Source organism: Pteronotus mesoamericanus, unplaced genomic scaffold, assembly GCF_021234165.1.
Source record: "Pteronotus mesoamericanus isolate MK-2021 breed Mesoamerican mustached bat unplaced genomic scaffold, CSHL_Meso_final contig_169, whole genome shotgun sequence".
Classification (NCBI taxonomy): Eukaryota; Metazoa; Chordata; class Mammalia; order Chiroptera; family Mormoopidae; genus Pteronotus; species Pteronotus mesoamericanus.
The window spans coordinates 20,993,385-21,018,722 of record NW_026555068.1 but is presented as its reverse complement, the minus strand read 5'-3'; the positions used below and the strand labels follow the sequence as shown (position 1 = coordinate 21,018,722).

Genomic DNA, 25,338 nt, shown 5'->3' with positions numbered 1-25,338 from the left:
AATATGTACTCTAAAAATTATTTGGACCACTTTCATTTGCGTGGGCAAAAGCATTTGCATTGAATCGCTGGCACGAAATGTAGGGACTTGGAGCCAAAGTGATGATGGCAGCTGGTACCCGCCTGGCACCAGGCCGATTTCTTTGGGCCTTGGCACAACTACGAATTGCAGGCTTCATTTACTCCTCCACGTTTGTCTGATTCCTTCCATGAGGCTGCCGAATGGGAAAAGAAAGGCTGTTAGGGGAAACTGTTGAAAGTGAGGATCAGGAATGGTTGACCGTTTAATCTAAGTAGCAGGTGAAAACAAGGCAAGAATTTGGGGGACTGTAAGCGTGCAAGGTTACTTGTCAGGGATGAACCGAGAGCGAGGATTAAGGAATCACCTGAGCTCGAGAATTACAAATGTTTCTGACACCTGCAGCAAAATTTTCCATCCACAGACCGTGTCCTGGCGGGACTGAGAGGCCGAGCACGGAGTGGTTTCTGCAGCGGGTGTTAGCGCCCCCTGAGTGGCAGCGGCGGGTCAGACCTCTCCCCCGGCTGCGGAGGGCGGGCACCTCCCAGCTGTCACTCAGCGGGCCGCGGCCGCTCTCCGCCCCCCGCCTAGCTCGCACTTCGGGGCCGCCCCGCCCCCCGCCCCGCCTCCGGCTTCGCCTGCTTAAGTCACAACACTGCCCGGCTACCTGGACGCGCCCGGCGGGCAGCTGCGGGCCCGGCGCCGAGTGGCGGCGCTGAGGGGTCGCCGAGAGGAGCTCGGCGGCGTCTGTCGGAGCCGTTCCCTCGGTGGGCCGCTGGCGAGGGCATGAGCGCGGACTCCCTCTGCCTCCGGAGCGGCGGCGGCGGCGGCGGCGGGAGAGGCGAGGGCAGGAGGCGCCGCGCAGAGGCCACGGTCCAGGGCTGCGCCGGGGGACAGCACGGCAGGAGATGTGCCTGTCCTTAGCGGCCCAGGAAGCAGCATGCACCCCGATGCCACCGACAGCAGCGGCGCCGGCTCCAGCCCCGCGCCGGCCGTGGGCGCTCCGGGCGAGCAGCGGCCGGAGCCCTGGGAGGACGCGGCGGCTCCGAGGGGCCCTGGCGGCGGGAGCTGGAGGGTGCCAGTGGCCGTGGCCGTCTTCGCCGCCGCGTCCCTCGCCTACCTGGGGCCCGGCTGCTGGCAGGAGGCAGGAGGCACGGGGCCGTGCGCCGCCCTGCTCAGCCTTGTCCTGTACCTGGGCTGCGCCTCGGCCGCCTTCCTGTTGGGGACCCTGTTCTCCCTCGTCTGCCGGAGCCGGCGAGCCCCGCCGCCTGACTTCGCCGCCACCTGGGAGCAGCTGGCCGCGGCCGCCTGCCGCCGGCCGGGGGTGAGTACCGGCCTCCCCACCCCGCCTCGCACGCCCCGGCCTCGGCCTGGCCCTGTCCGCCCCTGGTGCTCGCCGCCCGCTCTCCGAGACCCCGGGGTCGCGGCGGGACCGGCCGAGAAGCACGGTGTTAGGCGGTGGAGTCGCTCCACAGCCATCCTCGGTCACCGCCGTGCTGGCCGAGCCACCATCCCAGTTTCCCGATGCTGCTCTGCGGCGGGTGCCAGGCAGCCGTGCGCGGCGTTCCCCGGGCGCAGGCGCGGCACCCGGGGTCGGTCGTTATAGTTGGTTCTGCTAACCGTCCTCCGTGGAAGGTAACTTCAGGACCTTTTACAGAGAAGGGAACTTGGCTCAGAGAGACCAACTTGGCCCAAGTCACTCCCCCAGCCCCTCACACTCAAGCCAGCGTGCGCCTGATACCGCGACATCCTGTCCCCACCATGTTGAGAAGTAACGCAGTCCCGCCTAGTTTCTGCGATTCACGAAGGGGGTTGCCAGAAATCACTGTAGTGTGCCACAAAAGGAAAGCTGTCGTCGGTGAGGTAAGGGACAGTGGGGCGGTGCTTAGGGAATCTAGGAGCGAGCAGTGTTTTCAATGAAATCTTTTCTTCCCTCGTGGCAAACCCCCACTTTCTCTGCCTCCCAGCTTCCGGCTCATTCCCTTAAATGAAATTGACTCTGTCTTAGCCTGACACTCGCGGCTCAGCTGAATGATACTGACATTAAACTGAAGTTACCCAGGCGCTTTGTGGTAGTGGCTTCCTAAGAATATTTTTTAGAGGGACCATGGCCCCTTGGGTTTTGTGTGTGTTTGTGCTAAGACCCGCTTGCTTCTTTGTAAAAATCATCACTGCTCTTCACCAACTAACGTTAGCCTTTCCTGGCCTGAATGCAGCGCCGAGCGACTGGCTGGGGAGTGGTAGGTCAGGCAGTCGGTTGATCAACAGTTCAGTGAATTAAGAAAGAGGAACTTCTGTTTTTCATAAGTAGCCTCAAAGATTAGTAATATTGACTTTTCTTAAGAAAACCCTTCGCTTAGCTGTCCATTTTCTCACGTCTAATTTAGCAAGAGTTGGGGAGCAGGTATATTTTTCGTCTTGCTTTTCTCTACAATGATAAAATGAAAAAAAACCCCAAGATTTTACTAGTTGGTTTATTCATCACTGATCAATTATAAATGACCTTGCAATTCTCTAGAGTATTGTAAGAAGTTATAATTCAGTGTGTATTTACTGAGTATTTTGTACAAGCCAGAGATTATTCTGGAAGCTGGCACTGAATCAACAAGACACATGAATGCACATCTCTCCAGAGATTATATTCCTGTAGGGGACCAGTGAACACATGAGATACTTTTGGATAGTGATACAAACTATGAAACAAAAAGCGGTTAAGAATGGCTTCGTTGGGGAGCGGCACTCATAGGGCAGGCAGCTTGATTGCTCTGTATGGGGGGGGGGGACACATAGATTTTTTATATCTGGGCGGCTGAGGATTGTTGGTTCTGGCACCCATTTGAAAAAGAAAACAACAAATGGGCACCTAGTAAGCAGGGACAGGAAGTGTAGGAGGTGAGGATAGGGTCAAAGCTGGCGGAGGTCCAGCGCAGAGGGTCTGGAAGCCTCCTGTCCTGTGGTTTACCACCCTAATACCTGGAAAACACAGTCTCTCAACCTCCCAGCTCACTTGCGTTTCTGGGTAGGTAACAGTTGGATAATGCAGAAAACCAGTTTGGTAGAGGAATTAGAGAAAATAGTACTTTAAATGTGACAGCAAGCTAACTGTATATAATCTCTTATGTATATTATCCGAAGATTTCAGGTAGAAGAGATGAAGTATAATCTAAGGAAAGGAAATTATTGGTCATTCTTTTAGAATTTGGATTCTTATAATAGCCTTAAATAAGAAAGTAAGTACATTAGGAAATCAAGTTATATGTTATTTAAAGTTGAAATGCATATTAATCACCTACAATTCTTTTTTTAAAATAGTCCTGGTGGCTTTAGTTGTGCTGTTTCTAAGAATAAGGGTTTTTAAAAAAGAAGTTCTTGTCTTTATGAATGGAAGCATAAGCACATGGTGTAGTATAAAATAGCTGCAGTTCTGTGGGGGTAGAAGCTGGACCACACAGGTCATTTAACATATGTGGAGGGGGAGGCTGCTTAGTACTGAACCAAATGGTGCCTCTTAAGATACAGTGACTACTTTACTACAAGAAATTTTGGCTCAGCATGAAGGAAAGGATCCTCATTTTATTCTTTTTTTAAAAAGTTGATTTGAGGGGGAGAGGGACAGAGAGAAACATTTGCTTGTTTTTCCACTTATTTATATATTCATTAGTTGATTCTTGTCTGTGCCCTGACCGGGGATCAAACTTGCAAACCTTGGCTTATCAGGACAATGATCTAACCAACCGAGCTACCCAGGGCCCTCATTCATTCTTATACATTTGGATTATTCTAGTGTCAGGCAGCTATGTCAGACATTGGGAGCTATCCTTCAATCTGTCTGTCACTCCCTCCCTCTCTCCTTGTTTTTTTTCTTCTTGACTTCCTTCTATAGAGGAAAAAGATGCATACATTGTTAAAAGTAGGCAGCTAGAGAAGCCTCAACTAAAAGGGAAAAGGTGTTTTCGTGTCTAGGAGTGTTCAAATGCTTCTGCGTGCTTCTCAGTATAGTTATTGGCTATAAACTCCATGCAGTTAGGACCTGTGATTGATATCTTTTGTTATTCCTTGCAGGTACCATTTATTTCAGGTACCATATTTTCAGCTACTAAGGAAACTTGTGTGTGAAGTCAGGAAGGTTGATACTAAAGTCTTGACAAGTATCTGGGCCTCACTTGAGAAAAGCTTGGAGTTGCCCGCAGGCCAGCGGATGGAAGCTGTGATGCTCAGGGGCGGCCTTCTCCTCCTGTTAAAATTGTTAGTCCAGTTTTGCTGAGTAGGCTGTCATATTCTCAGGGTGTAGTTTGGTCTTGTGCCAGGCCAGTTGCTGGTATCTCTCTGGGACCAAGGGCTTCAGATTCATTAGCCAAGGTTACTTGACTCTAGGCAACAGCAAGAGAAATATGGTGAAAGTGAATCAATACTTTAGAAAACTTATTTTAATTACTGGGCCAGAATTACAAAGTGCATCTTCATATAATGGGAAAAAGCCATGTGCTAATGGCATATGGGAAACTGAAGTCTAGTGCCATGTAAAGAAAACAGTAATGAACGACTTTTCAAAGTTTAGGCAAGGAAGTTCAAGAAGTTCATCACATCTTAAATAAATTAATAAGCATTTACTTATTATCTGGTACATATTTGCTATTCTGATCTTGCCAGGTCATTTTTTGCCTCGTTAATTGCTACGTGTCATGCCAGGGACATAGTAGGCTATTAGTAGATGGATTTTGCCTGAATGGAAGGACTGTTGTTTGAGGTGAGAACAAATTTAAGTATCTGCTTGACGTTTTTGATTTGGAATTTCACCTGTGGTTTCACAGAGACGATCAGAGCCTCGCCACAGGTGTCAAAACGAGCTTGCATAATCTCTTTCTGTAAGTGTATGCGATGTGTTAGTGTTGGGAGTGGTAGGATTCACAGGTGAACAAGATACTCCCTGTGCCAGCCCCTGGGGCTGAGGAGATCGGGCTGATGGAGCAGACTGCATGCGAGGGCAGATGTTTGCAGAGACAGTGAAAACGTTCACACAGCAGTCCACGGCTCCAGTCGGCTTGGGTAGGGCTTCCAAGAATTCCTAAATGAGTTCTTTTACTAATACAAACAAAAGTCCTTTGAGTAAAACAAAGTTAATTTAGTTACTTGAGGGGAAAAGGGAAAAGAAATAGGAATTAGGGAGACTATACACAGCCTCTTTGTAACTTTCCTTTATTATGCTAATATGATAAACTGATCCTCAATCATGATAATGGATAATGGCATAATGCACTTACTGTCTTGAGAGTGTATGTTTGCATATTCACCAGGGGATTTAAGTCAGGGTGGCTGGTGAGAAAAATATTTTTGGGGAAGATGGCTTTTTGAGAATCCCTTAAATGATAGGATCCTATCTAACTCTTGCTGTGGTATAAAGGCTGTTTTTTTTGCATTTTAAATTTATACTGTTTATAATATTTAAATGTGATTTTTAATATAGGTTATGTAATCATATGGTTTAAAAAAGTAGAAACATATAAAAGGGCATACAGTGAAAAAAAATCCCTTCCGTGTAGCCGCTATTAATAGGTGCTGTTTATTCTTCCAGGTACATATTATACTTATATAATATTCATTTTCATTAGCAAATGCAAATATGCATTCATTTCATAAGCAAATGCAAATATGTATTCAAAAACAGTTTTTGATGCCTATAATCTCTTGATATATAAACATTGATTACACACAAAGGAAGAATTATTTATTTTCTGTATCTTTATTATGAAGGAACTGTTTCTTAAGGTTGTAAACATATGATGAAGTTATATATGAATACCAGTAATTTGGAAGTCAGAAAACACAATAGATGATTAAACTGAGAACATAAAAAAAAATTAATCAAAACCAGCATACGTATTCTAAGAAAGGAAGACAGTGTATATTTGAATTTAGCAAAACTGTCTGAAGGGAGCAATATGTACTCTCATAATTCGTACAAAAATAAAACAATATAAACCACGCAAGCTGGTATAGGATGCAGTGCCTGTACCACTTGGGATTTGAGTTGCCGGTGAGCGTAGTATGTGAGGTGACTCACAGGAGCTGAGTGGGCCTGGAAAAGTAGCTGTGGCCCCGCCGGGAAATCGGCAGCTGAGAAAGTAGAACTGGACATTAGCCAGTCGGTAGGTACGGCAGCTATTAACTCTCATTAGTTGTCAGTACAGAGAGGTTCAAGGAAGTTTTCAAGAGTGTGCTAACATTGTCTTTAAACAGTAAAGTCAGCCTCAAACCAAAGGGTCCTCCTTTTTATTTACAAATGGGAAGATTGAAGTCTCCAGACCTGAATGTTCTAGTTAGAGCCTTTATTTCTAACACCCTTGAATCTTAAGCTGCTTTTGTTTTGGATGCATGCTCTGATGTCATTTAGTAATTGAATGTTGCCTTCTTATTTCCCAGCCTTATCATTTAGGGGATAGAAAGTGCCCTAGATTCCTTAAAATGCCTGAGTCCTTGTCATTGTATTGTACTAAAAGGTGACTCAGCAAGTTTGGTGCTGAGGGTTTGGGCTTTAGAAAATGAATAGTATCTGTGGAAGTATCTGATTAAAATGATGGCATACAAGCTTTTTTTTTTTTTTAAATTGCAACTTTGCTTTTAAAAGAAAAAAAAATATTGCAGACTAGGGAATTTATGTTCTAACCCTTCACTGTTGGGTTACTTTCCCCCTAGGGCTGGCTGGTTGGGTGACGATGAGGGATAGAGAGTCAGCTCTCCTGGGGGTCTCTTCCTGGATACCCCGGGGGCCAGGGCCTGGGCCCAGGCCCTGTCTCTCATTGGCACATCTTGCTTTAGTCCTGGGGTGTGTGCTTATGTAGATTTCCAAACAGTGGAGCTTTCCAGAAAGCCTAGTGGGGTTGGTTATATTTTGGCGGGCTTGTGAGTTCAGGGGTTGCTCTTTTTTTTTTTTTTTAAAGATTTTATTTTATGTATTTTGGGGAAGGGAGAGAGAAAGAGAGGGAGAGAAACATCCATGTGTGAGAGAAACATTGATCGGTTGCCTCTTGCATGCCCCCAGCTGAAGACCTGGCCTGCATCCCAGGCGCATGCCCTGACACGGAATCAAACCAGTGGCCTTTCGGTTTGCTGAAGGATGTCCGACCCACTGAGCCATGCCAGTTGGGGTTCAGGTGCTGCTTTGGGAGGATGTAGTCAGAATGTGAGGTGTGTCCGCTCTGTCCCTAGGGCTGGCCAGTGCTTATCAGTTCCTCTAGGCGCTGGTCAGTCCTTGGTGCATTTGTTAGCCATCCTGAGGTTTCCATATTGTGAGCTGCCACTCGCTGGATGTCAAGAGCAATCAACACAGCGACTCCAAGTGAAATGCCTCTGAGGCCAAGGGAAAATGGAGTGAATCGTGCTTTGACACATGAACTTGCTTAGGTCACTAGGAACTATTTAATCAGCTTTCAATTTTAGTGTATAGTACACGTTTTGGAAAATTAGATACACTTTTACAAACACTCTTTTGTAAACTCAAAGCTGAATTTCTGTAGTTCTCTCCCACCTGCACGAGTGAATTTATGTTAAGAGTAGTAACTAAAATTGTGCGGGTGTTCACTCGTCTGCTCCCGCAGGACCTCATTTGTCAGTGCCCCCAACTCCACCCATCCCACCTCCTTTTTCTAGGGAGTCCACAGGCAGTGTCCCCTGTACTTGTGAATAAGCTCACTTTCGTTCTTCCATTTCTGGTGCCTGCTGAAACCATTGCCACTAGCTGAAAAAGTCCAGTTCTTGCTGGGCTACTGTTGACCCAGTCCCCTGAAGCTGGATATCCAGGAGAGCGTAGTCCTTTTGCTTTTTTCCTGAGCCCAAGCCATAGCATGTGCTTTATGGAATCTGGAAGTGTTGCCCTGTTTCTTGTATTTGGGCATGCTTTAAATTTTTTTTTTTTTTTACTACCTTGTTATAGAAGCTGGGGCTTCTGTCCTTGTTTGCATCTCTGGGTAAGACAGCCCTTTCTTCCCTTTTGTTTGTGGTTCTTCTCCACCTGCCCTGAAGCAGTCCCTGAGGTCAAACTAGGGCTTTCTCTCCTTGCTTCAAAGCTTCCTAGAGATCTCTAACCTTGAGCTCATATACATAAGCCACCTCCCAAAAGGTCTCTTCTTTCCCTGCAAGTCTGCTCCTGCAGATAGACACCTGAGGGCTGCGTGCAGGCTCTGCCAACTTGTTAGACACGAAATTAACATCTTAAATGATCCAGAAATGTCAATGTATTCTTCCTGAGGCTGTTAATTTCATATTTTTCCTCTTTTTTTTTTTTTTTCTTATTTCACTAAACCTTTCTGAGGTGACTCCTAGATAAGCTTAGGAAATTGCTTTGTTTTCTAGATTTGAATTTAGGTCATTCTTGAAATCTCATTTTTAAAATTACATTACTCCTAGGCAGCCTCACCCTTGAGCCCTCTACAATAACTACCTTTACGCTGAGGATTAGAGATTTATTCCTCAGACTCATTTATTCAACTGCTTAACTTGACGTTTCCACTGGGCACTCAGAGTGGTGCCTGAAACTCAAGTCCAAGTGTCGCAATCCCTCTCCCTTTTCCTCATGCAGTGACTAGCGGCTATGAGAGCCTAGTCCCAGAGCCAGAAGCCTGAGTCCTCCTTGACGCCTCCTTCTCCTCACTCCCCAAGTGCAGCCTGTCATCAAGTCCTGTCTTTTTACCTCCTGCGGGTCTTGCTTTGAATCTCTCGTGCTTGGTCCCGACTACCATCGTGCCCTCCTGCTCACTGCCGTGGCCTCTGCCTCCTCATTGTTCCAGAACTGCAAACCCAGTCGGATTCCTCTTCAGCAACATGTTTTATTAAAACCCCTCGGTAGCTTCCTGTTCTCCCCAGCTCTCCAGCCTCATCTTCTAGCCCGACAACCTTCATTTCTCGTGCTTCATCCTCAGTCCTCAAAGTGCCCGGCTCTCTCCGTCCGTGACTTCTTTGCCTGTTGCCCCCTCTGCCCGGAGAAGCCACTGCCCCCTGACCTAGTGCACGTCTCTAACTTAGGCTTTAGTCATCCGGGGTACAGAAAGCTTTCCCTTTTTCCCAGCTGTACACACTCTCATTGCACCACATCCTGTTCCTTCATTGTGCTGACTACAGTTGTAGTTTTATACTCACTTAGACGATTCTCTTCTTTTTCACCAACCCTTGAACTCCACAAAGGCAGAAACACCGCTCTGCCTCTGATTTAGTAAGGTAAGCAATAAGTATTTCTTGAGTGAATAACTGGGAATCAATAGAGCATGCGAGTTAAGAGAATGGTTTTAGAGTCAGCTGATTGTCTGAATTTGAATCCTGGCTCTGCCCTCATAACTCTGTGGGCAACTTGCTTAAGATTTCTGTCTCTGACCAAGGTGGTTCAGTTGGTTGGGCATTGTCCCATAAAGCAAAAGGTCATGGGTTCGATTCCCAGTCTGGGCACTGGCCTGAGTTGTGAGTCTGGTCCCTGGGTCAGGACACGTTGCGAGAGGCACCCAATCAATATTTTTCTCTCACATTGATGTTTCGCTCCTTCACTTTCTCCCTCCCTTCCCCTCTCTCTAAAAATACATACATATATAAATACATAAAATTAAAAAGATTTCTAGGCCTCAGTCTCCTTATCTGAAAAATGGAGGTAGTAAATATCTTCAGGGGTTGTTTGGAACAATGTCATAGGATTTAAAAATACAAATCCTTAGTATTTATGAAAGTGCTTTAAATATAGAACGTTTTAAATGGTAGATTTTACACTTTTACTTTTTTTAAAAAAACTTTTTATTATAAAATTTAAAAATGCAGACCTAGAAAATCATGCAACATAACTAGCTAGTGGGATGAATGATGATAAAGAGAATACATACCCTGTAACTTCCCCAAACTCTGGGTCAGCCCCCCCCCCCACCTAAGTAACTCCATCTTGACTTATTTAGTGATCACTTGCTTGCAAGTCATTGTATAATTTTATCATTCAAATATACACCCGTGGGCATTATGCTTTATTCTTGCCCATTAAAAAAAAAATGTTTCCCCTCTGTCCTTTTCTTTTCCTTACAACTTATCTGTTGAAAAACCTGGGGTATTTGTTGTGTAGCATGTCTGATGGTCTGGAATTTGCTGATTGCATTTGGGTGATACAGTTTGGCATGATCCTGTCTCCTTTGTATGTCCTGCAAATTGGCAGCTGGATCCAGAGGCTTGATCAGATTTGTGTTGACCCGTTTGGCAGGACTACAAACGTGGTGGTGTGACTTTTTACTGGGAAGCACGTACTATCTGATTGTCTTCGTTGTATTAGTAGTTGTTGATGCTCGATATCCTAAATCCATCATTTGTTGGGGATGACAAAATGGTGATGTTATGATGGCCATTTTTTTTGTATACTTTTTAAAAAAAGACACCTTCCTCTCATCTAGTATTTGGTTACACAGCAGTACAGTTCATATAAAAGCAGAATAAATGCTACATTCTTTCCCATTCTTGGTCTCCAAGACAATGAGTTGGTTCCTCATCACCCTCTGAAAGTGACTAATTAATTGTGTTTTAAAAAAATATTATGAATTCACAGATTTGAACATTTTTGATGGATGTCAACCAGTTGTGAATATTATATAATTCTCTGAAGCTTATATAATTCCATCTTTGGCCAGTGGGAGCCCTTTCAAGTTGCCTCCTGAGTCCTTTTGACATGACCCTTCTAGTTTTTGAGAGTTTTCTTGTATCTGGTTTAACAGGGTATTTCAGGTTTATTTTGAACATTCATAATTCTGCTCACACCTGGAAATAGCCATTTCTGCAAAAAGAGCCCTGATTTCTTTTCATGGGAAATGTGTTTCGAGAACTCATTATGCCTCAGCTCTGAGCAGCCAGCCACACCCAGACCCAGCTGTTCCATGAGCCAGCGATGTTTCAGAGGGTGAACCACTGTCCTGGTTTGCTTAGAATCGTCTTGGTTTTAGCTGAAAGTCCCTGGCCCCAGGGGGAAAATAACCCAACTCTTTCTAGATGTCAGGGAGGCTCATTGCTATTGGTTTGATCAGGTTTTTTGGCTTTCTCTATGGAGAAATCTGGGAAAAAAAATCTGTTTTTGGCAGATAACAGTCACCCATGCTCCTTCTGTCTTCCTAAAGGCAAGTAACACTCATTTTGAATAGTGCTTTGTAACCAGCATTGGCATTTGTTTATCATAGCCTATTTTGGCATTGTTACTGCGTTTAGGGAAATGGCTTCTGTGGCCTCAGTTTGGTTCGTTTAACTCTAATCAGAATGGGACCACAGTGGATAAATGTGTACTACAGGAGTCATACTGTGACTGTCTTAAAGTAATTGTTGCAGCTACACTTGATACTTATTGCACTTACTGTATGCAGGTGCATATATCTGTTGCCCAATTTTATTTTTATATCTGCCATGTGAGGTAGGGACTGCCGATCTCATTTTGCGAATGGGAAAACTGATCTTTAGAGAGGCAAAAAATGCATCCGGACAGAGGGGAGAACTAAGAATGAGACCCAGGTCAGTCCTGCTCTGGAGCTCGTCTGCCTTAGCTGTCAGTGGGAAGGAACTGCGCTGGAGCAGGTCTGCCTGGGGCGCCTGTGGCATGTGAGTTTGTGATTTCATGTGGGAAAGATGCCACAACACAAGTCCAGGTAATTTTGAGAGTCCATTTACTAATGGGGGGGACAGGGAAGCAAGGAAGAGCTTAGGGTAGAAGAACAAAAGGACAGAGCCGAGGCGGGGCTGCTCTGGCTCTCTGGGAAGTCAGAAAAAAGGGGGCCTTGGGACAGGTTCAGGGGTTTAGCCTGCGATGAGCTGCTGCTGCCCATCCCTCCCCTGGCTGCTAGTCTTGTGGGGTCCCTCAGAATTTAGGAGGTGCATGCCTTGGGGGAAGGAGACTGGAGAGGGAGAGTCACGGGCGTGACCCCAGGAGAGAGTACAGGCTGGGTCCTTCACCTTGAGGGTTGAAAAGTCTGGGAGTTAGGGGAGGTCTTAGGGGAGGATCTCCATGAAATAGTCACCAGCTTCTCCAGGTGTGTCCTTTCAGGGTCGTGGTCTCCACTAATTGTGCCAGGACAGGGGGTCATTAGTCATCGCAGCTGGTCCTGGCTCTGCCCACCTGGTCTTGCAGCTTTTCGGGCCCTGGAGCTGATATACAACGGAGGCCTAAATGTCAAGTAGAGGGAGGAGAAGTCAGGGCGTCCAAACCGCATGGCCAGCGATGTGCCCGGGAGAAGGGCCACCCTGAGGCGAGGCCTGATGCCAGTCTGGCCCCTTGCTAGGCACCCAGGGCTCTTCGCCCTGGTGACTTCTGTGTCTGGCTGTGACTCGCTCGGCCAGTTTGTTCAGCCATCTCAGTTTCGCTGTCCCTCTTGCCAAGGAATTTTCCTGGCCTCTTGCTCTCCTGCCTCATAGCTGCTTTTATTACCCTTTTAATTACTAAAGATGAGTCTGGGCTGGGTCAGGTTTAAGAAACAAACAAACAAACAAACATGAGACTGTGGGATATTCTAAGCTCCGTTTAGGACTTTGTTATGTTAGAGGTCTCAGAACGAACTTGGATGATGTCACAGCTGCCCCTTCTATGCTCATGGCAGTCATTACTGATCAACGAAGGCTGCTGTTTTGTTTTGCTTTGTTTTGTTTTCCCGCTGAATCTGGATGAGGCCTCAGAATCCTTTCAATATGGTATTCCAGGTGGCCACTAAACATTTTTGTGAGTTGGAGTGTAACCTGAAACCCATCTGCCATTCCTGAGTGAGAGAACCTCATGGAGTGGCAGTGGCCCCTTTGGACTCCTGTTACACTTTTTTTTGTGACTCTAGTTCTCTGTCATCACCATATGGCATCACAACAGTCCTTCATGGGCTCTTTTCACTTGTTCTGGTAAAAATCAGAGTTTTCTGAGCTAGAATCCATAAACACTTAGTTCTGGGAGATGCTTTTAGGTACACTGCAAAAACAAAGAAGGGGGAGCATGAGAAACTGGTTTGAAAAACTAAATTCTTAAAGCTTTGCAGTGAATGTTCTTACAGTAACAGTCTGAGGAATCCTACAGTGACTGCTTTTAACCTAGTGTTTTCTAAACAGGGCTGATCCTGGTATCCCTTCCTTTTTTTTTTTTTTTTTTACGCAATAAGGAGATTTATTATCTTAAAAACACAATGCATAGATCAGAGGTAGGACAGGCCCTGGGTGGGGCAGGCCCCACCTGGGGGCATCAGGCACCAGTTCCCTGTTTTCTCCTTAGTCTGCCTCCTGGGGAGTGGGATCCACCCCCGGGCCGTAGGACGGCTGCAGTCTTGAGTGCCACAGCAATGCAAGGTGACGTCCGGAGGAACAAGGGGAAGGTCCTCAGCAACGCCCCTGGAAGTGCTCCCATCGTATCCACTTACTGGTCAGGCGACCACTTGGACAGGTACCCATTCCTGCCCAGACGCTGGTGAGGGGCAGGATTTCTGTGATCGGCTTAGCGGCCTGGAAGTGGGTCACTTAGGGAGGAAGGAAGTGGTGGAGTCAAAACAATGAACATTTCACTTCGCATCACAGACCTTTCCGACTTCTCTTCTTAGTGTGTCTTACATGCGCTCACTCTTCACTTACATGAATCAACCTGCTGTTCCCGAGTTTACCTCTCTGTGATGTCTGTGTGCACCCATGGGCCCTGGGAAGACCTTTGCCCTGTTTCTGCACATTCATTTCTGGCTGTTAAAGGTGCAAGTCAGTGGCCTTTTCATTCGGTCCTCTTCACCACGCTTTTCAGTTCTGCCCAGTAAACACTTATGGAGGGAGGAGAGGAAAGTCTAGGTGAGTTCCAGCTTTCTGGCTTGGGTGGGTGAATGGACACAGGTCCCTCCGGTGCAGGTCTGTGATGGTGGAAGATAATGAAGTAAGCGTTAGCTTTGTCAGCTCTAAGATACCTTGTTGATACGTGTAGCCCTGCAGTCTGAGGGAGAGACCAGGGTGGAGCTAGTAGACTTGCTGGTGGTCACCTTATGTGCGGTATTAGAACATAGGCTGGATGCGAAGGCCAAGGGCGGCCCAGGGTGGCTGAGAAGCAATGAGCTGAAGGGCGGGCAGGGAGGAGCCCGCCGAGCCCGGGAGGGGGAAACACCCAGAGGCGGTGGCCAGGAGGGAAAGCCCAGAGAGGCAGAGAGAGGCGGGGGGTAGCGAGCCGAGCGTTCCACAGGGAGGAATGAGACGTGTTCCCTGGCTCTGACAACGCGGAGCCCCGGGAGACCTGTGCCTGTGTTGTTTGGGACCTCAGGGTGGACATGGGGAGGGACGTGATGTCGTCCTGGTGGGAGAGCTGGTTGGGGGCAAGGAAGCAGAGGCAGCCTGTGGACTGTGCCCAGGAAGCTCGGCTGAGAAGGAAGGAAGGCAAAGCAGCACTTACAGCCTGAAGTGTGTGTGCGGGGAATTTTTTGTTGTTAAGGGAAAGATTTAAGCACGTTTCTGGGTTAAAGGGAAATCTTGTAGAGTAGAGAGGAGGAGCCTGGAAACCTCGGCAGTAGAGCAGACGGTTGATAGCGTGGTGTCCAGGCAGATGGGCTCTGAGCACAGCGGGTGGTGTAGGCTGGAGTCTAATGTGCAAGCGGTGGGAAGGGGAACTGGGAGAGGACCCTGGGGGAGGGTGGCAGGGGATTAAGGTGTTTCATGCTGGGTCACCTCAACTTTGTTGGTAGGCGGGAGGCAAATTAATTGCTGGTGACGAGGAGAATGACATGCGTAAAGACTAATTTTAAGAGAGGTATTAAAGGTTTGGAAAAAAGTTATTGGAGAGAAAAAGAGCACAGACATTTACTGATCCCTTACTGTGTTCCACGCCCTGTACTAAGTGCTTGACATTCTCACGTAATCCTCACAGTGACCCCATGAGGTAGTTATTATTATCCCCATTTTATGCAACAGAAAACACTTGTAAAGACATTAAGTGACTTGCCAAAGGTGACAGAGGTAATGGGTGAGGGATCCAGGCTTTTTCTGACCCAAGAGCCACCCCTGTTAATATTAGTGCCCTCCGGCCCGCAGAGGAGCGCTGGGTGGTGGGAGAGCTCAGGGTGGGGCACGGGTGAGCGGCCAGGACCACGGGGTGATGATGCCCGGCGGCGTGGGTGTGATACTTCTGTGGGAGGCGCACTTGGCTCCAGCCTCAGGTGAAGAAGAGAGGCTGGGGGCTTGGTCCAAGAAGGCCAGGGCCCTGGGGCACTTGATGAGAGCTGTTCAGGTGTCACTAAGCCGAGAAGGGGCTGAGACCAGGAGAGAGCTAAAAGGACTTACGGAAAAGGGAGGGTCAGAGGGATAGGAGGTCTCTGGACTGTCTGGCCAAAGCCTGTGGCGTGACTAAGGAAAGGGGGACCAAGGTGCCGTGGAGCTGAGGGTCGCCGGAGCTCAGGTCAGAGCGCTCGTGGAGGTGGTCTGCCCCAGTGGTCCACGTTGTTCACCTCCCTCTTTCTCTTCACGGAAGGAATTGCCTCCAGAAGGTCTCGGGTAAAATGCTGCCAGCGAAGGAAGATGGCAGCATCCATTGTAAAGTCAGAGGGAGCGGCAGAGGCCCGGCGTGGGTGCCGTGGGGTGGCTGTCCTTGACTGTTTGCCAGGGTCAGGTCACCAGGGTATGCGCTTGTAACTGTGCTCGGGGGCAGTTTGATCTATGAAGTGCAGTAGAAATTAGGTCTCAGGAAATAAATAGAATGGTAGTTTCATTAGAGGGTATGTTTTAGCCAAGTCAGATTTCCAAGAATTGTTTTATTCAGTGGCTGTACACAGTGTAAAGTGTAGGCCATTCCAGGACTACAATTGTTTGTGATTCAAGCACAATATTTAAAACTGCCTCCTCGTTAATTTAACTGATTTTCTTTGCCTCTTACAGTGATTAATGATTTGGTAATATCATTGTGGAACAGAAATTCTATACTGAAAGAGTTCATACTACCTCCTTTCTTTATGAGAATATACATGAAGCATTATAATGATCATGTCAGTTAACTAAGCAAATTTGAAGTTAGGAGCTAATCTTTTGTGATTCTCCTCCAATTTATGTAAAATGATTGCGATATTCTTACATTAAAATAAAGCTTCTGAATAATAAAACTCTTCTCAATTTTTTCAAGGGTCATATTTTGTCATGACAACCGTTTAATAGTGTTTCTAAGTGTGATGTAAGGGTAAGGGTGCATAACTAGTTTAGGACTTTTTGTTAAAAATACTGTACTGATTCCAAAGATACACTTAATCTTTCTTAATTACGACTCTTGGGGGATAGGATCTAGAAATATGTGTTTGAACAAATTCCCGAAGGGATCCCTGAAACGTGAGTAGTGTGTTTTCAAGCAGTGGAAAGGGGCTTCCTGGTGTCAACAAGGGCCACTTTCAGTATTCGCTGCGTTTTACAGACCCGTGCGCTCAGGTACGCATTTCTCCTCCCTCTCTACCCAGAGGTAATGTCTGCAGCGCAGCGGCCTCCTTTTAATATCATGGTTTTTTAGGGAGGAGGTTTTATTCTTTGCATTTTAACACATTTATTTTAGATAGAACTGAAAGAAGTAATTTTTATGATCTAGATCTAGTCTGGGGCAGATAACTTTTACTCACCAGTGAGAAGGGATGTAAAAACCGGCCTCTTTGAGTCCATTCTGTTGAATTGTACTTTCACTTTTCTGCCACTCGTATTTTTGTGGCAGTAATTCATCTTGTACATCTCAATGTCTTGTGCATGTATGTTACCGGGATCTTTTTAGCTTCCACGACATTATGGAAATAGAGATCCTATTGAATCAGATTACCAATGTAATATTTTTCTAACCAGGTAGTAAATATTTTATCACCAGTTTTCATTGAAAAGCCGGTCAACATGTTAATTAGGAATGGCATTCTGCTATTCTAGAACGGTAATGGAGTATATTAAAAAAAAAGACCAGTAATTGCTTTCGTTACTAAAGATCTCTGTGGCAAAAGCCATTGTGTGCCACTCACCTGGTTGTGGGGTTACATGAGAGCCTGAAGCAGGGGCACCCGCGCTGGCTCTTTCATCATCTACAGTCAGTGGTTTCAGCGAGAGCGCTCATGAATGGGAATAATTTTTGTGATATTCTCCAATACGTTTGAACTTCAAAGCTCCTCTGAAGTGATCTTGTGGATCGATGGTATATTTGAATAACTTTTCTTCCGTGACCTGGGCTGGAGAGTGAAGTGTAGAGAAGACACCAAAATAGGAAGAATATTAGAATTCTCAGACACGGCTTCCCACAGTGGTATAGCTCATTAGTCACTTGATTGTGAGCTTCCATCAAGAATAGATGATGCCCCCTGCGCATAGACGATGTAAGTTATTCACCTTTGTTTCTCTTGCACTCAGCTAAGTGGCAGATGCACAGAGTCCTCAGTCAATGTTAGATAATTGTATGAATTGATGGAAATGTGATTCAGATCATGTAAACCCGTGCTTTCCCTTATGAACTCAAAATTACAATGGAAGCCAGTGATAAAATGGTTACAGATTTTTTATTGCACAAACCTTTCAGGAATGCAAAAAGCTAATGTCAATTTTCAATTACATTTCCTGAGCCCATTTGCTTGTCTTCATTCTTCCCTGCCAGCCCAAATATCTGTTCTGTACTTAACAATTTAGGCGAACTGCTGTCTGCCTGTGTACTTTCGAGTCTATGTTATAATTTCAGTTTCCAAATCTGTGTCTGATTTGAAATATACTTAAATTTCTCTTGTAATCAAGTGGAGTGTGTTTTGTAAGCTTAAGATTTGAGTTCTTGACATTAGAGATGAAACACATTTTTCCTTTCCTTGAGTCTACTTCTTCCAACTGAATGGAAAAGCAGTCTTGAGTATGTTAACCTACCTCAAAATCTACCTCTATTGAGCAGTTAATAGAGATTTTTCTCTGAGAAAGCCTTTGTGTTAATATTCGTTTTTCTCTTAGAAAGCAGATTAGTAACCATTCGATTAGCCTCGATTTGTTGAAAGGAGTAACATTTTGAACTTTATTAGTGGTAATAGGTTTATACCACAGCGCCTGCCAGGCGTTCTGCTGCTGGGGGTGCTCCATGAACTGGCAATTATAGACTGGATGCCCATGGTTTGAATACGGCTTATGGTTTGACCCAAACAGTATAAGGAGTGTCTGTAACAAGGATGAGTTACTTGGAGACATCATCGAAAATTCTTGATTCTAATCCTTTGTTGGAAAAAATTGTAACACCTCGCTGTATAGCAGTAGTAACCCTCTTAACTCAGTTCCAATCCTCACTAAGCTCCTGTTCTGTTTTGTTTTTTTCTTTCCTGGACCCCCGCATTAGGCATTTTATTTAATCCTCTGAGGTATTGTAAGCCCACTTAAGCTAGAGAGGGAAGTGGCTGAGTCAAGGACGTAGTGTTAGGAAAATGTGCTATTAGACTCGAGAGCTGGCGTTCTCTGCACTCTGCTCGCCTCCCCCCTAGCGCCGTAATGGGGCTACTCACCTTCCATGGGGGGCATGACTTTTATTGCTATGTCACCATCTTTTGTCAGGGTCTTAGTTACTAGAGATGGCCTTTCATGTTTCTTAGTCCTTTCCTATCTTCCTGCGGAGGAATAGGTGTGATTCCTTCATTTCTTTGGTTATTAATGAATTCTTTTTGAAGGCCGAGGCAGAATATGATTGGTTCGAAAGGAGCCATGGCTTTGAGAATAATATAATTTAAGAATGAGAAGATTTGTCACGGGATCCCAGTAGACGGTCAGATGCTGGGAGTATCTGCAAAGACTCAGCCATGTGACAGTTCTGTGTGGCTAATGGTGATGATTGGGGGTTTGTGTGTGTTTTCCTAAGATAAGTCCCTGCTTCAGTAGCTTTACAAAAAATTATGACCATCACCCCTTCAACTCTGTGAAGTGTTTTTCTTTTTAAAATAAACCAAAATACATTAAAAAAAAATTTCAGTGTATAAGTATATAATGAAGGAGAGAGACAGTGGGTGCGGCAGGAATCTGAAGTCATGACTGGCTATGGTGCCCGTCTGTGTGCCCACAGGAAGCAGCACAGTAAGCAAAGTCAGCATGATAAACAATGGGCGATGAGGTATAGGTCTTGGCCAGATTCCAGATGGGTCCTGGTTGTTTAGCTGCTAATGGTGTCAGAGTACCCAGATCTCTCTGTATGGAGACTCCCAGTGGGTGTCATTTCCTCAGGGTAGGGCATCTACAGGCGTCATACACTCAAAAGCGCCTTAGCTCTGATGCAGGCGATTTGAGTGTATTATGGCTGTAGACTAAAAGCTCATATTCAGAAGTAAATGGAAAGCTGATATGTTCTTGGGAAAGGGTTTTTTGATATGGCGTCTACTCCTTGATGCTGAGGATCTAATTCCATATGTATATTAGAGAAAAGCTTCCAGGTTTTGCCGTCTTTGGAAAGCATTTCTAAAATTAGCATTTTTATGTTGAGACCTCTCATTTTCTTTCTCCAAAGAATTCACTGAGTGATTAGAAATGATCTTGACATGTTGGTTTTAAGTTAGGTTTATATCTTAAAATTAAGACAGATTTCATTTATTTTAATCAAATGAAAATTAAGGCATTTTTTTTTTTTTTTACATGACAAGGGATACTTTTTTAATGAAAGCTTTTATGAGTGAGTAGTGTGGTGTGGGTGCTAGAAACTTAAAATGAGAGCTGACTGACTGGTCAGACCACTTTTGACGTCCTCATGTCTTAATTAGGACATTGAAGATTTGTATCACTTACCCTTTGTGACAGTGGGAACAACACATTTACTTTTCTTTCTTCTTTCCTAAAGCTGATATTTTAGGAAAGCGATGGTCAGGAAGAGAGGAATGGGACCTGCTGTTGTGCAGATGTTACCATAAGTAGTTAGCTAATTATTAATTTTTAAAAAGTGGGGAGCAAAGGGACTTAGACATTGAGTTTAATAAACAGGGGAGCATGAGCCTATTTGCTTCCCCAGGAAGCTACAGCTTTCCCACCCCAGGGGGTCACAGCTGTGCTCCACCAAGGAGATCGGCACTCCTCCCTCCCCCTCCAGCACCAGATAGTGGGGGGAGGGGGGCAGGGGGAGGCGCTTAACCACAGAGGCCTGTCAGTCTAACTAGGGCGTGGACCCATTACAAAGCCCATGAAAGCCTGGGAAATTGATTGGTTCGTTTGAAAAAGCGCCTGGTCCATCCGAAACCCAAGCTAATATAATCCCAGGGGAGCAAAGAAGCATCTCTCTCTTCCTCTCCGCCCACATTTGCCCCAGGCACTCATGTGCCTTCTCTCCATAGCCGTGGGGTCTCCGCAGCCGTGTGGCTGATGGCCACATGGACTTCACATGCAGGCTCCACTGGGGAGATTGAGTATCTCAGCACAGCAACAGATTGCAGCTGGGAACACAAGCTAAACTAGCCAGATGCTGGACTGAACTGAGCTCTAATATGATGCAGGAGCTCTGGACACCGGCTTTTGCTTTGGCCTTGCTGAGGACACGGTTGGACTTTTTCCATAGCCGAACAGAGGGAAGTGGGACATGGGAAACCCAGGGAGCAGCTTCTGTTTCCGCCTGAATAAATCATCTTGCCACACCACAGTCTCCCGTGTGTGGGTCCTTGGAATGCTTTCCTCATGGTCCTGTAGAGGAGCCTAATCGCCAGTGACAACACAAATAGAGGAAAGTTTGCATTTGTCTTAAAGAACAAGTCCTTTGGGGAAGTGTCTGCCATGTGGAGTTTCTTTTTTTCAAACCTATAAATAGAAGGAGAAGGAAGACATTTTTTGCTTTCTGTCCTCTGGGCCGCAGAAAGCCTTTCTTTCGCATTTTGCATTTGTTTGAGCTGGCTTTCCTCCTTTCCCGCACCCGCCTATTTCCTTCCACCCTGCCTGCCTCTCTTTTCCTTCCTCCCCTTCTCTTTCCTTCTTTCCCTTTCTCTCCTTTCTTTCTTTCTTTCTTTCTTTCTTTCTTTCTTTCTTTCTTTCTTTCTTTCTTTCTTTCTTTCTTTCTTTCTCTCTTCTCTCTCTCTCTCTCTCTCTCTCTCTCTCTCTCTCCCTCCCCCCCCCACCCCCGGGGGTGATGATTAGTAAACTGTGATCTGAAAGAAATGAAGTATGTAGTGACAAACTTAGACTTGTGTAGGAATTTAGACAGGAGATCCTGGCTCCGTGAATATTAAATCCTTAAAAAAGGACTTTCCATGCATAGTTACATGGTTATTTTTGGCCCATGATGTTTGCTGTCCTTCCGTTTTCCTTGCCTACAGACACTCCACTGGGCTGTGGGATGGTATAGGGATGAAGACCCTTTTTCTTTCTAGTAAGGACCAGCGACCCCTGGGGACTGCAGTGTGGGGAAATCCAGAGCCAGATTGGAACACCCGGTTGACAGAATAATAGAGCTTCTACTTAAAAAGCCAAAAATGGAAAATGTTAATCTCGTCAGCTTTTTAAAGAGAATCAATTAAATCCTTTTTCAGATGCAGTCATTAGTGACAACAAATGTTTATATATGTTTTATATCTAAGTGTGAAGCAGAGACAGAAAAGAAATATGCCGATGGCAGGACGTAGTAGAGCCATGACTAGAGAGACAAAAAAGAAGGAAAAAGAATAAAAAAAAAAGTACGTGCTGAAGAAAGTTGTGAAGATAAACACAAGCACAGAAAACCTGCTTCCGTCCCACCCCTTAAAGACAGTTTTCATTTCAATAACCTCAGTTCTGGAGCTTCTCAAATAAGTGTTATGTGGCTTTGGTTTTATCATCTGATTCATGATGTACACTAAAACCGCCATACCCACGTTTGGGAAACCATACCTGCCTATTTGCCAAAGGCTTGGAAAGTTGTGATTAAAGTTAGTTATCAGTATAGTGCTCTAAAAATATTAACTCAAAAATTGTCCAAAAAAATCGGTCAGTTGTTTAAATATCTTTTTGATGTTCTAAAAAGTACTAGCATTTAAAAATTATAATAAAATGTACTGACCACTTAATTTTATAACAAGCTACTCAGGGAGTAGAAAATAGGTTTAAATGATTGAAAGTGCATTTCTTTTATGCATTAAATGGCTTTTTTTCATTATGATTATTTAAGGTTTTAAAAACAATCCACAGGAAAGTAGTAAATGGTATGTTAATTTGTTAGCGTAAAGAAATTCTTTTCGTTCATGAGTATAATTGTATACTTAAGGCTTTTAAAAGTATTTCAACTAAGGAATCTTAAAACTATGGCTTTTTTTTTTTTTTTATTAAAGTGATCACAAAAACAGATGCCATTGTTGGCACTTGACACGATGGATAGCATAAAACTAAGCTGGAGTCTAGAAATTTCCTGCGCCGGGTTGGGTGGCCCAGATGTGCGGGGCTGACCGCAGCTGCGTTTGGGTGGCCTGCCTGCAGAGTGATTTCCTCGGGCTTGTTCGTTGCATGAGGGTGAGAGTAATGTTAGCCATTTTGATTCTCTCAGTGATGTGGTAATGCTGGTTGAGCGTTTGTAATATATACAATGTAACCTCCTGCCCCCCAAACTCCACATGTTAACATGACTTAACAGTTACTGTTTATCTTCCAAAACCAAGGGGTAGGCCCAATTACGTTATACATGCTTTTGATCATTTTGGTATGTGAACACTTCAAATTTCTTTCCTCTTTAATGTAGTCTTGCTAGCCCGCTAGTGGGATTTGAATTCTGTGTACTCCTTCCTCCATCCCCCTCCCCGCTCTTTTGCCAAGCAGTATCTTTTTACAGTTTTTAAAAACTTGCTGTTACATAGACATATATAGAAGAAGAAGTTAAAGTCCTATGCCCCTGCCTAGGTAAAACCACTTTCAATAGTTTGGTGTGTATGTTCCCAGACATTTTGCATGTTTTTGTACTCTCTACCATTCTCTTGATTTGTTTATTTCTATATTTGCATCATACGGTTTTGATATCTAAAAGAGAGAAAAATCCTTCCTGAATTTTTTTTCCTCAGAAAATTTTAAACTAACTTTAAACATTTATTTACTTTTTCGAAAGAACTTTATAATCTGATAAGCAATGTCTTACTGCTTGTGTACGTGACATTTCATACCTTTGATTTTATATGTGATTTATTCATTTAGTAACCTGTGTCTTTTCCCTTTTTCTTACATTTCAGAGTCCTGTTTATGGAAACTCACAGGAGACAGTTCAGTCTAGAAGGGTAGTAATTTCTCATAATATGGATAAAGCTCTGAAAGAAGGTAAGGATTAAATGAGAGTCCATAATTACCATGTAGAACACTTCATTATAGAATTCTAAAAGGACAATAATGTCTAGCAAATTTATCTTTCCTTCCTGTCTTGTATAGTATTAGGATGTTTTTCTTCATGAATTTTTATTTGATGACTAAGTAAATATATTCATGTTTTGGTAGAACGGACAGTGTTTAAACATTTTAAACATTTTATTAAGTAGGAACTTCGAGGTCACCTGAAGCTAGCCAGCCATGTGGAGCGTGTTTCACTGTACGAAGCAAGGGCATGTTCTCTGTCCCTTAAAATACTCATCAGGAAATATTCTCTTCCTTTAGACGTAACCTAGAGAAAGTGTGTTGGGAATAAATATACTCCATTCAGGCTCACTGATGGACAAACCAGTTAACCAAAATAAGGGATAGCAACCAACCGTACTGAAGAATGAAATCGGTACTGAGGCAGGTTGGATGGAGGATTGTGGAGGGTACAGTATTGTTACATGTCTCAAGGTGCGAGGGAGTAAGTGTAATTATAAATGCTAAAGTTTAAAAGACAATGTATTTTTATTGAATTAAAGTTCAAAAGTGATTTTTAAAGTTATATTTCCAAAAACATTGACAGTTTCAGTTATATGTGCAGAAGAGGTGTGAGTTTTTCAGGTGAATACATGATGTTAGGTATGGAGTTAAGAGAGGATTAATTGATACAGAAGCAAGTGTGTTTTACTTGTCGTAGTTCACAGACCTCACTGTATGAACATTGGAAAATGAATGCTGATAAGTACAGAGACAGTGTGAAATTGTGTGGTTTCATTGCATTTTAGAACTTTTAGGACTGTAATTAAACTTTGAAAATATTTCTGTTATATTAGCAACGTCTGATGACTTTGATAAAGCATTAGATTTAAACTTTGGCTTCTATTATTACTAATCTCAAAAGTAGTGCTTAATGTTTTTATTGAGATAAAATTAATCTACTTTGAAATGCACAAATTTTAAGCGTACAGTTATTTTCAGAAATTCGTATAACTGGGTAACCATGGTCTTCATCAAAATAAAGAATGTCAGCACCGGAAATTTGCCTCATGCAGTTGATTAAGTGCATCTAGAAAAATTTTTATTTCAAATATTGTACTTTTCAGATGTAGAATTTCTTTGGTCCTTTTTTGCTTCTCTTCTGAGATTTCCCCATCTGTCATTTATTATGACCGTTTTTATCTTTAATTCCTTGAACATACTATAATAGCTACTTTAAAGTAAGTGTGTGCTAATTCTGTTATCCAGGCTGTCTTAGGGTTGGTTTCAATTGATTGCTTTTTCTTTTAACTGTATGTTAACGTTTTGGGTTTCTTCTCAGGTCTAATTATTTTTAACTGTGTACAGAACAATGTGAATGCTAGTTCCTAGGCATTCTAGATTCTGTTATCTTCCTCTGAAAAATATTAGTTTTTCTTCTGTTATGTAGTTTAATTTTCAACCGATCACCTTGAAGATATTTGGTTTTATACTTTTCTTAGGGTGGATCTATTTGGATTTTGTCCTTAGTCTACGTGAATCCCGTCGTGCCCGGGCTTAGGCTGAACACACCTATGGCATGGGCCTCCCACAGCCGCCGAAGTCTCGGCCCTGCTCTGGAGCCCTCCGGGCGCTTCGGCCTCCCCTGGTCTCCCTGCAGCCACACCCGGATGCAGGTTTAGCTTAGAGTCATCAGCTGGTTTGAGACTTTGTACCCAGGTTTTGTGGCTTTACCCTTTTTAGTATTTCCTACTTTTATTTCCAGCTGCTTTGGTAGTTTCTAATTTTGTTTTTTGATATCTTAAAAAAAAACAAAAAACAAACCCCAAACCAAAAAACAGATGTTCAGTCTACGTTTGACCTGCCTTGTGTGTCTAGACCCTTGAGTACCTTCGGGGGGAAGTTGTATAAACGTGAACATACCCAGTATTAGTTCCTTCTTTCAAGGGTAGACTTTTCTTCAGTTTCTACTTACTTTGACTCGTTCCCGTGCCTTTAAGTAGCTCTTAATTTTTTTGTCAGGGTTCCTAATTGTTTTCTGTATGAGGTTGGTCTGGTATATACTATCCCACCATCCCTGGAACTGGGACTCTCTCCTTAATTTTTTTATTATTTTAA

The 25,338-nt window shown here is 44.3% G+C and overlaps 1 protein-coding gene across 2 annotated transcripts in view; it reads left to right on the top strand.

Moving 5' to 3' along the window:
- The first annotated feature begins 1,025 nt into the window (after positions 1-1,025).
- Positions 1,026-25,338, top strand: part of SNX25 (sorting nexin 25) — an 87,586-nt gene continuing 63,273 nt past the window's right edge. For both annotated transcript variants that reach the window (XM_054566163.1, XM_054566162.1), the window contains exons 1-2: positions 1,026-1,342; positions 23,127-23,211. In XM_054566163.1, the coding sequence (XP_054422138.1) occupies positions 23,190-23,211 (22 nt within the window). In that variant the 5' untranslated portion in view covers positions 1,026-1,342; positions 23,127-23,189. The remainder of the gene's footprint in view (positions 1,343-23,126; positions 23,212-25,338) is intronic.